The sequence below is a fragment of the Channa argus genome, chromosome 3 (genome assembly GCF_033026475.1).
Source record: "Channa argus isolate prfri chromosome 3, Channa argus male v1.0, whole genome shotgun sequence".
In the NCBI taxonomy this organism is placed as follows: domain Eukaryota; kingdom Metazoa; phylum Chordata; class Actinopteri; order Anabantiformes; family Channidae; genus Channa; species Channa argus.
This window is the reverse complement of record NC_090199.1, coordinates 6,454,486-6,467,314: the sequence shown is the minus strand read 5'-3', so window position 1 is coordinate 6,467,314 and position 12,829 is coordinate 6,454,486. Positions and strand designations below refer to the sequence as shown.

Genomic DNA, 12,829 nt, shown 5'->3' with positions numbered 1-12,829 from the left:
CAATGTGAGCAGCAACATAAACAGTAAACTGGCTGAAAGGTCGAAGTGCCTGCATTCAGCAGCTGGAAATATTCTTACTTTGATTTTATTTGGATGTATGGTGATAAGAACATTATTGTAACGTGTAAATTGTGTGTTCCATTGTGAAAAAAACAAAAAAACACACAACCTCTGAAACATAGCCTATGGCTAAACAACATAACCTGGATTTTGACAGAAGAAGAAGAAAGAAAGAAAGAAAAAAGACTTTGGCTGCATATGTTACGTTACACAGTTCCACTATTGACACTCGTTCAGTTCTTTCAGACCCTAAACCTTTGGAAAAGTAACATAAAAGTAATTCAACAAATGACTCTTGATCGGAAGTGATACTATTATTGATATATATATATATATTATTTTTTTTTTGTCCTTTCGGCTTATCCCGTGAGTTCAGGGTCGCCCACAGCGGATCATTGTCCCCAAGTTGATTTGGCACAGTTTTTACGCCGGATCCCCTTCCTGACGCAACCCTCCTCAATTTCTGCCGGGCTCGGACCAGCACTGCACAGCTGGGGATGGTAATGGGCTGTTAGGGGTTCAGTGTCCTGTCCAGATAAACTTGGACATATAGCAAGGATCGAACCACTGACCCTGTGGTCTGTGGACGACTGCCTTTACCAACTAAGCTACAGTAATATTAATATTGAGTAATAATATCAATTTTGAGAAACTAACAAGATCTGAGTAATCTATTACATTTTTTGAGTAACAAGCCCAACACTAGATAGCAGATAATTCTAGGTAATGGCAAAAGCTACTAAAGTACTATCCACAACTTTTTCAAAAAAAAGGCAACTAGTGTCACTGCGCAGGAAAAGTGCTATTAAGATGCAAAATTGCATCTTTGCCTTGTACATGTGTAATGACAATAAAGCTGTATCTAATCTAATAAATGTAGTTTTTCTGACTCGCGTCAAACGGTCTCTTCTGTGAGACTTGTGATGGCCCATTAAAGGGATCCGTGCTGGAAACTCGTGCTGAGTCTTAGGGAGGAGTTATCATGACGCCGCCTGTCATCATACAGCGATGATGAGAGCTCGAGGCAGCGCGCGGTTCTTCGCATCCTCGTGGGTGTCTTCACGGTTGCCAGGGCGACCAGAGGGGCTGACCCCCGGCCACGTGACAGAGAGCAGGCTGTCCGCGCCGCTGCCGTAGTGGAGTGCGTGTTTGTGTGTCTGTGTCTGTGTGTGTGTGAGTGTGAGTTTGGCTGTGGCCGGCCCACCGGAGCTTATCGTCTGGAGAGAGACAAACAGAGACAGGTAGCTTCGTTCGGCCACGGAAGATGGAGCTGTCGGCGGTGGGAGATCGTGTTTTCGCCGCGGAAGCCATACTGAAACGCCGCGTTCGCAAGGTGAGCTCCACCGCATGTTTTGACTGGCTGCAGATGTTGGCCGCGGTCTGCAACGGCACTACCCCAGTCCATAGGCTGGGGGCTGTCTTCTTGCGCCTATGCAATGCTATGGAGGCCTTGTGGCTCGCGGATGCCTTTACTCCGCTAGCCACAGCTAATTAGAAGCTAACTACCAAGGCTATCAGTCACCGCCTCGTTTATTCAGGGATTAGCAGGGCAACAAAACGGCGACACAAAGAAGGGGCTAGCTGCAAAAGAAAAGGCACCCGACGGGCTGTGGGCTGTGCTATGAAATGGAGGGGCCTGTATTATTTGCCAGCTAATGGTAGCTAAAGCTGTGCGGTCACACAGTGTGGAGGAGCTGCATGTTGCACCCGTGTAAAAGTCCGTTGCTTCTTCTGCGGGCTGTGGAAGAGGGCTCCCAAAACAGTAGTCCTTCCTCTGATCTACTGTCGAGAAATGTGTCTTTCGGCGGCATCAGACGAAGGAAGTGTTTGTCAGTGACTGATCAATACATTGTTGCTTGAACATTAAAAAAAAAAAAAACTAAGTCCGTGTACACCAGTTACTCCTGGATTGCCGCTTCAGAATCTCACTCCTTCTGTTGAGATGTTACTCTAATCCAAGAACCTCTACTGTCTTTATGTCTAAGATTTGCATTTCATAAAAATTTTGTTGAAGGTCAGTTGACTTTCCTGAGAATGCAGATATGTAGTGTTTAGCCGTTTAAGCTCCTCACATGTGAAGTTTGTGATAGTATATTCATTGGCATTATGTCTAAGACCCAGAGTCAGCCAACACTTTGATGGATTCCAACTCAACCTGGCCGAAATCCCCAGCTACAAGAAATGTGATTTCTTGAATTAATCACAATTGCGTTTCGATAGATCTTCTCCAGATGACTGTAGAACCTGATCATAGTGTAAATTGTCGTGCAGGGTTTTCTTTTGCATTATGTGTAAGTGACGCACCGAAATCCCACCAACTCTAAAGTTTCGATGCAAATTAAGACCGAACAGTGGAAAGAACGCTGCTGCAAATGTGTTCCAGATTTATGGGATTTTATTCCAAATCTCTTGTCCCTGTAATCGTACGCTAGCCGTTTTTTCGTAATCCGCCATCTGTCTTTTCCATGCAGGGAAGAATTGAATATCTGGTAAAATGGAAAGGATGGGCAATGAAGTAAGTGTTACCTTCATAGCAACTTCAATGTAAATATCACAATTCTTTTTTTCTTTTTTTTTTTTTAAACATGGCAAAACGTGGATTCAATGTAATTTGGTTAAATGTTTTCTTCATGTTGATCATCTTTGTTCAGGCACAGCACTTGGGAGCCAGAGGAGAATATTCTGGATGACAGGCTGATACTGGGCTTTGAGCAAAAGTGGGTAAAAGGAGTAAACGATGACTACAACTCTATGTGTATTATACTGTAAACCTCCTATATCGCTGTAAATGTACTTAGAGTTTATCTGTATCTGCCATGTGCAGGATTTTGGCCCCCGGACTTCTGTTACACATTGTAAACCCTTTTCTACTGTAAGCGGTCGTGCTTGGTGCTGCTCCTCGACATCCTTAATGTTTTTACATTCCTCCTCCTCTTGTGATTATAAGAAGTCCATCTGAGCTGAAGTTCTTTGTGTCTGCTGCCAAGCCACTTGAAAGCCTTGTGCTGTTCACAGAGAAGACATGTTTACAGCAAACGAAATTGGACAGGAAACTGAAACTGACCCTATTAAACTCAGAAAACTCAAATGACACATCGATTGGAAACTGAAGTGAACATGCGAATCTGGGTGTGTCTGTATCTAGTGCCTGTGCTCTCTGCTCTACTTTCGCACACCCGCAGCTTTCATCACGGCCTCCTACTTCGGTTTTATTTGCTCACATTATTATCTCATTCTCTGTATAGCCTGTCTTTAGCCATCTGTGTTTTCATTGTCATTTTCCTATTTTAGGGAACGGGACAGGGAGTTGCATGGGCCGAAGAAAAGAGGACCAAAACCCAAAAACTTTGTCATTAAGGTACAATTGTTTTTCCGTGTTTGTATATCTGCATGGATTCTGTGCTTTTCAATGTCAAAAAAAAAAAAATCTCCACATCATTTGAAACATGACCAAATTCAACTAAACTCCCTTTTTAAAATGCACATCTACGACCAAATAGCAACACCCCACAGGAAAATGGGAATTTATTTTTGTGGTTTCTAGTGTTGAAGTATAAAGAAGGTCAACTCATCTGAAGCAGGCTTCCTTACTTTGAAGTTGAGTTTAATTCTTGTCACCGTGTGACAAAAGAGCGAGGTTGCATGTCATTTTCATTTTTTCACTCTCACTTTTACACATCAGCTTACAGTAGGCACAGTGCAGTCAGAGAAATGATAGCTTTACTGAAACCGCATTTAAAATAGCGTGAGGGGTGGGGTTGGTGGGGGCGTGTTGTTCCTTAACCGTGAGACAGAGTTTACATGCACTTGAGTAAGTTGTGAATTTTAGAAGTATTTGGCTATTTAACATGATAGTAATACACCAAAAAAACGTATTCCGCTACAGAAAATAGTTTCTTAAAAGCCGTGTTTCTTTCAGGCCCGTGCTCACAAAGGAGAAACCAGCAGCCGTGCCTCAAGCTCTCGCCAAAACACACCACGCTCCTCTTCGTCCACTTCTGACCGAGCAACTCCTTCATCCTCTGCCTCGCCTCATCATTTACCATCTTTGTCCTCCCCGACAGTGCCCCCTTCTCCTAAGCTCAACTCTCTAGCTGCCACTCACAAGCTAAAGAAAGACATTCACCGCTGCCACCGCATGTCCAGGCGGCCCCTGCCTCGCTCAGACCCCATGGCGCCAACTTTCTCCAACCCTGGTGGCTTCCCGTCCCGCATGCATGTCTCCCCCTTTTCTGAAACTGTCCGCATTCTCAACCGTAGAGTCAAACCCCGGGAGGTAAAGAGAGGTCGAATCATCCTCAACCTGAAGGTCATTGACAAGTCAGGAAGGGGTGGCACAGCTGGAGGTTCTAGGAATATATCAGCAGGACGTCAAAACATACCCTCCCGCAATCGCATCATTGGAAAAAAGGGGGAGGCTCCCTATAGACCGTTCCAGCCGCCTCTGAAGATGCTGGGGTTTCCAATGTATGGGAAGCCGTTTGGGCTGCAGTGTGCAGGCGCTGTGCCTTTCCACTCACACCCAGGATCGCGCTCCAGCACAGGTGCAAGAGACCGCAGCCACAGCTCCTCTCAGTACCAGTCACCTCCTTCTCCTTCCAGCTCCAGTGGCTCTGAAGGAAAGTCTCGTTCCACCACGTCAGCTGCACAGTCACAGACTGCAACTGGAACGTTACCTTCCAGCGGGGTTTCCAAGTCCAGTAAACTTCACACCGAGACCCGGAAGAGTCTGAGCACAAAGCCATCTGCTTCTACCCCATCCTCTGATACAAACCCTGCAGGGTCAGCATCTCCGTTCCTCCCCTCTTCACCCTCTTCTTCTTTGGAAGACGAAGAGGAGGAGGGTTCTGTGGGACGAACAGTGTCTGCAGAGGGAGGCAGGAAAAATCTTTGCCGACGCAAAGCTAAACGCCCATTGACCACCACGCTTCCCTCCGTCACCCCTGGAGACCAGGGCTCTGCTCCCACCGAACCCAAAAGGATACCTGCCGAAGGAGACCCTGACTGGCACCCTGAAATGGCGCCAAGCTGCAAGGATGTGGTAGTCACTGACGTCACCACCAACCTTGTCACTGTCACCATAAAAGAGTTTCCCTCCCCTGCTTCGTGCCCTTCTTCGCCGTCCGCTAGTCCAGAGAAGGCTTCCTCCCCTGCTCCTGCCATTACCACCGAAGATCCCTCCCCAGCCAAGCCATAGGAGATCAGATGTTATGAAGTCGATTGCCATTGATTTAAAAAATATATATATAATGCCAGTGTTGCCACTTCATCCCCCTCCTACCTTTTCCTTGAATGTGTGTCCATATTTGTGTAATGTTATGTAACAAAATGTTATGTAACTTACCACCGCCCAGCCACTTAGTAGTAAAATTGCATATTTTTGTAAAAAAAGAAAAAATTTTAAGTCGACGATTTCAAAAAGGAGCAGCTAATACGCCCTTCTTATTTCTTAACTTGCCATATTTTGTCCACTTGCACAGCACTGATGGCACTGAAGCAGACTTGGATAGAAATTGTATGGTCTTCTTTCACTTGCTGCAGACACGCACAGTTCTTCTTCTTCTTCTTCTTCTTTGGTGTAACGCCGCTCGTCGAAAAGAGAAACCCTCGCCAAGCCGGTGCGTGGAGTGAGCGTTTACACAGATCGGCCACAACTTCCAAAACCTTTCAGGTCGGGCTCATGTAGTTGCTGACCCGTGTAGCCAGCAAACTGTTGCGAGTGAAAGAAACAAGTATTATTTGGATGCATGCGCTGCTGTGAAGGCTGTTATCCACAACGTTCAGCTCCGTTATGCCAATTTCCTGCCCCCTTAGTCTCATTGGAAGTCCAGCTTGTTAACAATAAATGAGGTGATGTGTTTTTGCACTTAACACAGTTGGACTCTGATATATTGCATCAATACAGCGAGGTAAATGCAATGCACTTGACTATGTTTAAAAAAGAAAAAAAAAAGACCTATTCTGTGTAGTTAAACAATTTCTCAAGGCCTTTTCCTCTTGCTCTCTAGAACGCACATGCATATACATACAGTATGAGTAAGTATCTATATGCACGCACAACCTTAAAAAGCTGCAAAGTAATATACAAAAAACAATATTTTTTAAGTTATTGCTGTCCTTGCCGTCTTTCCCTGCTTGCCTTGTTTTCTCTCAAACCCACCACCTTCTTCAACTATGTAATGTCCACCAAGACTCTAAACTGGCCTACAGTTGTGAATTGTTTTCTCTGTATGCCAGATTTTGCACCATACAGCTTTCCAACTTGTCAAGGTCTAAGAGGTCCAGGAGCTGAACCCAGTTTGGTGTAAGGCCTCGAACCGATTGCAGCTAAGAAGTTTGTTGAACCTGTGAGGTATTGGACCAGTTGGTGGGAGTCTGTTGAACATGTCTTCTGGCAGTTCTGGCCTGTAAAAATCAATAGTGACTGGTAAGTTTGTCTGTTTTACCTTCTGTTTTGGCAGGTAGAGAAATCGTTTCAACTGTGTTTGATCCTTTAGATGTTGCTGGCCTTTTTGCAAACAGTGGTTTATTTCTATGTTCTCAAAATGCTAGTTTGAGTAGAAGTCGTCCATGTAGTGTGGTTTGTTGTCCGGCGACCTATAGGGCTAGAAAGACCAGACCAGGTCCAAACTGTGCCAGGAGTTGTAGTGCAAAGTTTTATTTTTTTTTTATTCTGTCAACTTGTTTCCTAGTTGGATTCTAGGCTAGGTGCTGGAAATGGTTTACTTGGTGCAAGTTTAAAAATCTGGGGGGAAATGTGTAGAAATCCTCGCACTGCAGTACTTTCCATCTCCGTCTGGAAGTTGAGTCACGGCAACTGCACTTCGTTTCTTCACGTCGGAACATTTTACTACTCACCCAACTTGGATGAGAATAGAAACATCAGACGGATGAGTGATGCCGGAAAGTGTTTATATCAATTATATTCCAGGTTTGAGTGTATCTTCTAATGCTTATGTTGCCCAGTTGGTGGTGCTGACAGTTGTTTTGCTGTTACTGAAATACTACAAATTAACATTTTGTGGTCTCACATCTGTGTACATAAAGGGTAGCAGCAACAAGACGGTTGAATTTCTTCTGCCCTGGTTTACATCATAAAGAAGGTGTATTGGAACCATGGGGATGTGGATCCAAGGCTGCATTGGTGTACTGTGCCAGTGGGTCGAATGAAAAGCTCTTGTTGCTACGTAGTGCTTTCTCTGTGGTGGAGAAATTCATCTAGCACGTGCTTCTCCAGCCAGTTGACTAGGTTACAATTGATCAAACCTTAGTTTCCAGTCGAGCAAGTATTTTGTTTCTCAGCTTGCAATGACGCAAGTCCACCTTTCTGATTTAAAAAGAACGTTTGCGTGGGTATTTTCTCCAAATGCATCAAATGCCATGCGTATTGGTGGCTTCAGTTTACAGTCAGCGTGTCCGGTAGTTTGGGGGTTAGGAGAAACCTTCATGTCAGAAGATTGGTTCCGTCCCCCCGCATCTTCTTGACTGTGAACCTCTGCCAAGCTTCTTCGCTGCAGGTTGTTTCCAGCTAAATGTCTGAAAGCTTGAAAATGATCAAAGTTTTGGACCCTGCATTTTAACTTCAAATGCATCCAAAGTACTTCAAATGAAAGGCCGCCCTTTATACACAGACTCTCTTTCTAGACCCTCTCAGACCTTGGCCCTAACTCTGGTGTAGCTGTGTGTTACAATATAAAAAAAATAAATCAAAAATGTTCCGCATGTGTTGCCTTATAGCTGCTCCGCTCAACCCCAGCTGCACTCCAGGTGACGTTTACCTCGTCTCACGCTGCTCCTCTCGCACTGAACGTATTTAAAACAACAACAACAACAAAAAAAAAAACTTCCTGAAATAAACCATTATGTTAGCGTGGTAACTTTATGGATCACATGATCACAAACTGTAAGATCTGGTAACAGCTTCCGTTGTCTTCTCTTCCAAAAGTTGAAAGCGCAGCGTCCTGCCGGTCTTTGTTAAACACTGACGAGGAAGACGTCGCCTCCTCTTTTGTCACGTATTGGATCGTTCTAGCTGTCAATACTGTTTCAATACTCTCATAGGTTACAAGCGAAAGGATTTATTCCAAAATGACACATCCATTATAGGAAGAAAAAGTGAGTTACTATAATGAAATGGTAGCGTAAATTGAAATTACTTTGGGGGGGGGGAGAAAAATGTAAACACAAACCGAATTTTCCATATTTTCCCAAAATACAATGAACTGAAGTATTCTTTAAATGGATATATCATGATTTGGAATAGATTTTTTTTTTTTTTTCATCTACTGTATCTTTTAATATCTTTAAGTGGTGGATAGAAGTGACTCTTGCAGTTGATAGATGTGTAAGGTATTAGGCTGCTAGGTGATGTTTCCAGCAGTGGATAGCAATGTCTTTTCTTATTTTTTTCTTTCTCATATGGGGTAGCACAACTCAACTTAGTGGCCTATCTTTCAACCAAATTAGGGCTCTTGATTTTATTATTTGATTTTTATTATTCGAAGTGTTTGTTTGTTGCTTTTAATTCTTGTTTGAATTGTGCTATTTGGGGGGGGGGAGGAAGAAGGATCCTTGTTCAAATGTATGGATAAAGATGCTTAATGAATTGAAAATTGTGCTTTTAAGCCTTTTTTCCTTTGTACTGTACTTTAATACTTTTTTTTTTTGGAAATATGCATAATAATGTTAATGTGTTGCTGTTTATTTGAATTCAATTTTTTTTTATTAGTCTAATATGAGTTTGATTAAAATGCAAACTCCGATTTTTATGTGTCAAGACTGCAGTTTTGTCTGGTTTTATGCTAGTATGAATTACGTACATTGTATTGTTGGTAATGACGAGGAGGTGGAGGATAATGATGACATTGTAATGTATCTGAACTTCTGAAGCATGTTTTGCAAACCCTTATTGTACAGATTATGTATTCAGTGTCATGTTACCTGTTACCGTTGTTGCTTTCTGTGTGTTTCTTGTACCAGGCTTTTAATTAAAAGCTCATTAAAAGCCAGTTTGCTTTTGCTGATGTTTAAGGGGTTTAACAGTTGGCATGATAACTGAATTAACAGCTGTAAAAATGAAAACCTATTTACATTTTTTTTTAAATAAGTTAATTTGCACAGAAAACAAAAAAGTTTGAAAGTACACGATTACTCAGCTTTGAAGTGAAATAACGAAATTTGGCAGGATTCAATGTCATGTTCCTAAGCAGCGAGGTTTGAATTGGGAGAGAAAAATGTTCAAGACCTGCCTTTCATATTTGTAAGGAACAAACTCCCAGCAGAGTTCAGCACGATTACGACAAGGAAACAGGTTGTCGGTGCACAGATGTGTAAAGATGTATATGAAATGTTTGGCCACATCTTTAGTCTCCTCCCACCTTTGCTTCAGTTTCCACTGACTTCTCTGAATGACGGGCACTGAATCTTCCACTCAACTAGACAGACACTAACGTTGTCTGCCGTTCGGTGCTGGACACGTAGCACAACTCTTAAAATTGCAAATGACAATGATGAACAGAACAATTAGAGACACTAAAATCCTCCCGTCAGCTGAGGGAAATTGCAGCATCAGGCTGCAGTATAACTCGCTGTAGGCCGATTATTCCAAGTAACCTATTTCCCACTTCATGGTAATTTGATGGTCTTGATATAAAAATTCAGTTTAAGGTGATTTTATTTTGTCTTTTGTAACAATATCTATCTAACCATCTATATAAACGCACAGCAAACATTCAAAGCGGTGCACACTTTATGCAGAGAGGGAAAAACAAGCAATCGTCCAATACACATTCGAATTTCTCTGGCGATGACGGTAATCATCTGTTTCCAGATGCCCCACAGAGAGGCACTGTTGAGCCACTTTGGTGAGATTAAATTCACGGAGCAGAACAGCCTGATGTTTTTGAAAGGATTGTGAAGGCTGGGGTGATATTAAGGTCGCAGCTCCTGGGTATTCATCTCTGACTATTTCTATGTTGTGATGAATGCATTCATCAGGTTCAAACAGCCTGATTTTTCTTTCCACGGGTTGAGTTTTATTTATTTGCGTGGCTGTTCAGGCTGCTGTAATTGATGTGAAAAAAAAAAAAAAAGTTGAGTAAGATTGACAGATAGAGGTGATGATCTGGTTTCTTTTCTGCATTTCCTATGCAACCTCAGTTCCTGTTTTTCCCCTCCTGGCCAGATACCTTCGAACCTTATGAGCTAGAAAAAACAAAAGTAGTCATCGTGGTTGGATATGCATGGCCCACATCTCTTTCTGTGTGTGTCTGTGTGTGTGTGTGTGTGTGTGTGTGTGTGTGTTGGTATTGTGTGCAGCCATATTTGGGGATTAATCCACAGTCTGGTCACTGCACTGAAGCCTGGTGTTTGATCCTGACTCTGGTGGATGTTTACGCCTAATTTCAAGCCAAATCCTCTGAACGTTACCAGTGGTTGTGTGTAGAATGTTCACGTAGCTATGAAAAACATATATAACTTTTGTGGATTCTGTGATTTAGAGCTTTAATCTGATTTTATGTTCACTGTTGAGCGCTTTAGAACGATAAATGAGAACGGAGGGGGTCTAAAATCAAAAGCACAGAGTGAATTCGCTCACCAACACTGGTAGGACATCCATCATTAGAGCCTTGCACTGTAACGTCGTTGCAGGAGAAATACAATACCTGAGGCAAAAGACAGATTAAGATGATTTTTAGCCCCTCACTTGTGCAAATATAGCTCTCTCAATGCGTATAGATGCTTCATGCTGAAATTAAAGTTTTATTTCACAAGGTTATGCGAAGAAAAAGAAAGCGGAGACGGTGCTTCAGAAGCAAAGAGCGTCAGCTTCCTTTTAGACTTGCGCTGAAATATAAAGCAGCCGCACAATGATAAAGGAATCACAGAAGACGCAGAGACGCCGGCTGGCGTCTCAGCAGACAATAAAGACACAAGACTGTACCCTTTTTTCCAAGCGTGTCTGCAGGGATGGCAGTTGTTGGTTTCACTTTGAAATATCTCTGAGTTTGAATTTGCACGGTTCCCTGATGACACATCTTTTCACCTACATAAACACAAGCAGCAGGTTAAGAAATTGGTTCCGTAACCAACTGATGGATGGGCCCCGGATTGGAAGGACCTTTCATGGTTTCCTGATAACTTGTCCCAATGACTTCTGTAATCCCGTAACTTTAGCTCTGGCAAAAAGTTGGCCACCGTGATGTTTTGGTAGAATTATTTATTTGAGATTGGGTCAATACAAAGTGCGTTTGGCATCACGTGACAAGTAAACTCCCGGAATTAATGGAGAATCACAGATTGGTGTCTAAAGCTAGATTTTTCCTTAATCGGCTGTGAAGAAAAGCTGTTGAGCGAGTTCGTCTGTTTGTCGAACGGCACCACGGAGGACGCCTGTGTCAGAGTCGGATCACTTCTGTTGGCGTCAGTGTCGAGTTTTAGTCGGCACTGCCTCTTGAGGAAAACACATTCTTCCTCCCACTCAGTCCAACAACTTGGAGAAAGATCCAAGTCCTCAAACACAAGTTGTTTTCTCTTCTTCTTTTCTGCAGAATCTCCTCTCTTCCCCTCTGTGGAAATTGGCTGTGACTTGAGTCATTATCCCTTCTGTAAATACACGCAGAGATTATCATTTGCTTTTTATTATTGCGTTAGATTTGTGTAGTGATCTTAAGCAACACTGATACAATTAAAGAGCAACTTCACCAATGTATGATTTTAAGAGACTTTTTAATCTTCCTCCATTTTATGTTATTTTTACTTATACTCAACAATTTAGGCCAAATCCAGCCAAGCCAACTTTATTTATGAAGTATATACATTATAAATAAAGTTGGCTTGTATTTTATTCTTTTTAACCTGGGTCAGGTAGAAAACGTAAGTTTTCAGCTTTGATTTAAAAATAGACAGTGAGGAGGCCTGTCTGACTTGCAAAGGTGGTGAGCGGAGCAAGGCCATTTAAGGACTTCAAAAATAAATAAAAGAATTTTAAAATGAACTCTAAGATGGAGGCAGCCAGTGCAGCGATGCTTAAACCGGGGGGGATGTGATCAGTTGTAGTTACGGGACTCGTAATAAAAGAAACCGATTGTGTCTCATTATGTGTGAAGGCACATGGTGAATTTACCGACTGCATAGTTGACCTGGTGGCTCAGTGGGTAGAGCATCAGGATGGGATGTAGAAGCCTGCAGGATTAAATCCCAGCCCCTGGTGCCTCCTGTGGCTGCCCACCGCCCACTGCTCCTCCCAGGGGGACGCGTTAAATGCAGAGAAAGAGTTTCACTGTAACATGTATGTGCTATTCATGGGCCTTTTTATTGCTAGTACTTATTTGTTAGGGCCTAAATTCTGAAGTGATGTTTTCTGTGAGAAACATGTCAAACATTTGTCCTCTTCATATAATTAGTGACATCAAGCTCAACCGTGTTTTTTTTTAATAGTAACTGAGATAACGCTATACGGTAGTTCTACTTTTAGTGAAATACTTTTTACAGTCCCTGCGTGAGAACAGATTTTGTGTATCTCTGCCACTTCTGCCTGCACGTAATTTTATTCTTTACACAAAAACCATGTTTTACCCCCAAACGGCCTTCACAGGTCCAGACTGGCCTAAATGTCCTCACTGCTATCGTATAAAACTGCCTGGCTGTAAAAGTATACGCACATATACGCACGCGCACGCGCGCGCATTGATCCACCGGCGCCTTTATTTGTTCATGCTGCTGCTGGAGGCTCACGTCTGCTCTGACCGACGCATGCCCACAGCCTCGC

At 42.9% G+C, this 12,829-nt stretch overlaps 1 protein-coding gene across 1 annotated transcript; it reads left to right on the top strand.

Annotated features, from left to right (window-relative positions):
- The first annotated feature begins 1,060 nt into the window (after positions 1-1,060).
- cbx6a (chromobox homolog 6a) lies at positions 1,061-5,458 on the top strand. Its single transcript, XM_067497421.1, has 5 exons — positions 1,061-1,393; positions 2,532-2,575; positions 2,712-2,777; positions 3,352-3,418; positions 3,980-5,458. Exons 1-5 carry the CDS (start codon positions 1,325-1,327, stop codon positions 5,255-5,257), a joined length of 1,524 nt encoding a protein of 507 aa, XP_067353522.1. The 5' UTR covers positions 1,061-1,324; the 3' UTR covers positions 5,258-5,458.
- The last annotated feature ends 7,371 nt before the right edge of the window (positions 5,459-12,829 follow it).

Excerpts from the sequence above, each read along its gene's own strand:
- cbx6a (XM_067497421.1), top strand. The coding sequence starts at position 1,325 with ATGGAGCTGTCGGCGGTGGGAGATCGTGTTTTCGCCGCGGAAGCCATA. Across the intron at positions 1,394-2,531 it reads TGAAACGCCGCGTTCGCAAG|GGAAGAATTGAATATCTGGT; the intron begins GTGAGCTCCACC and ends TTTTCCATGCAG. Across the intron at positions 2,576-2,711 it reads TGGAAAGGATGGGCAATGAA|GCACAGCACTTGGGAGCCAG; the intron begins GTAAGTGTTACC and ends ATCTTTGTTCAG.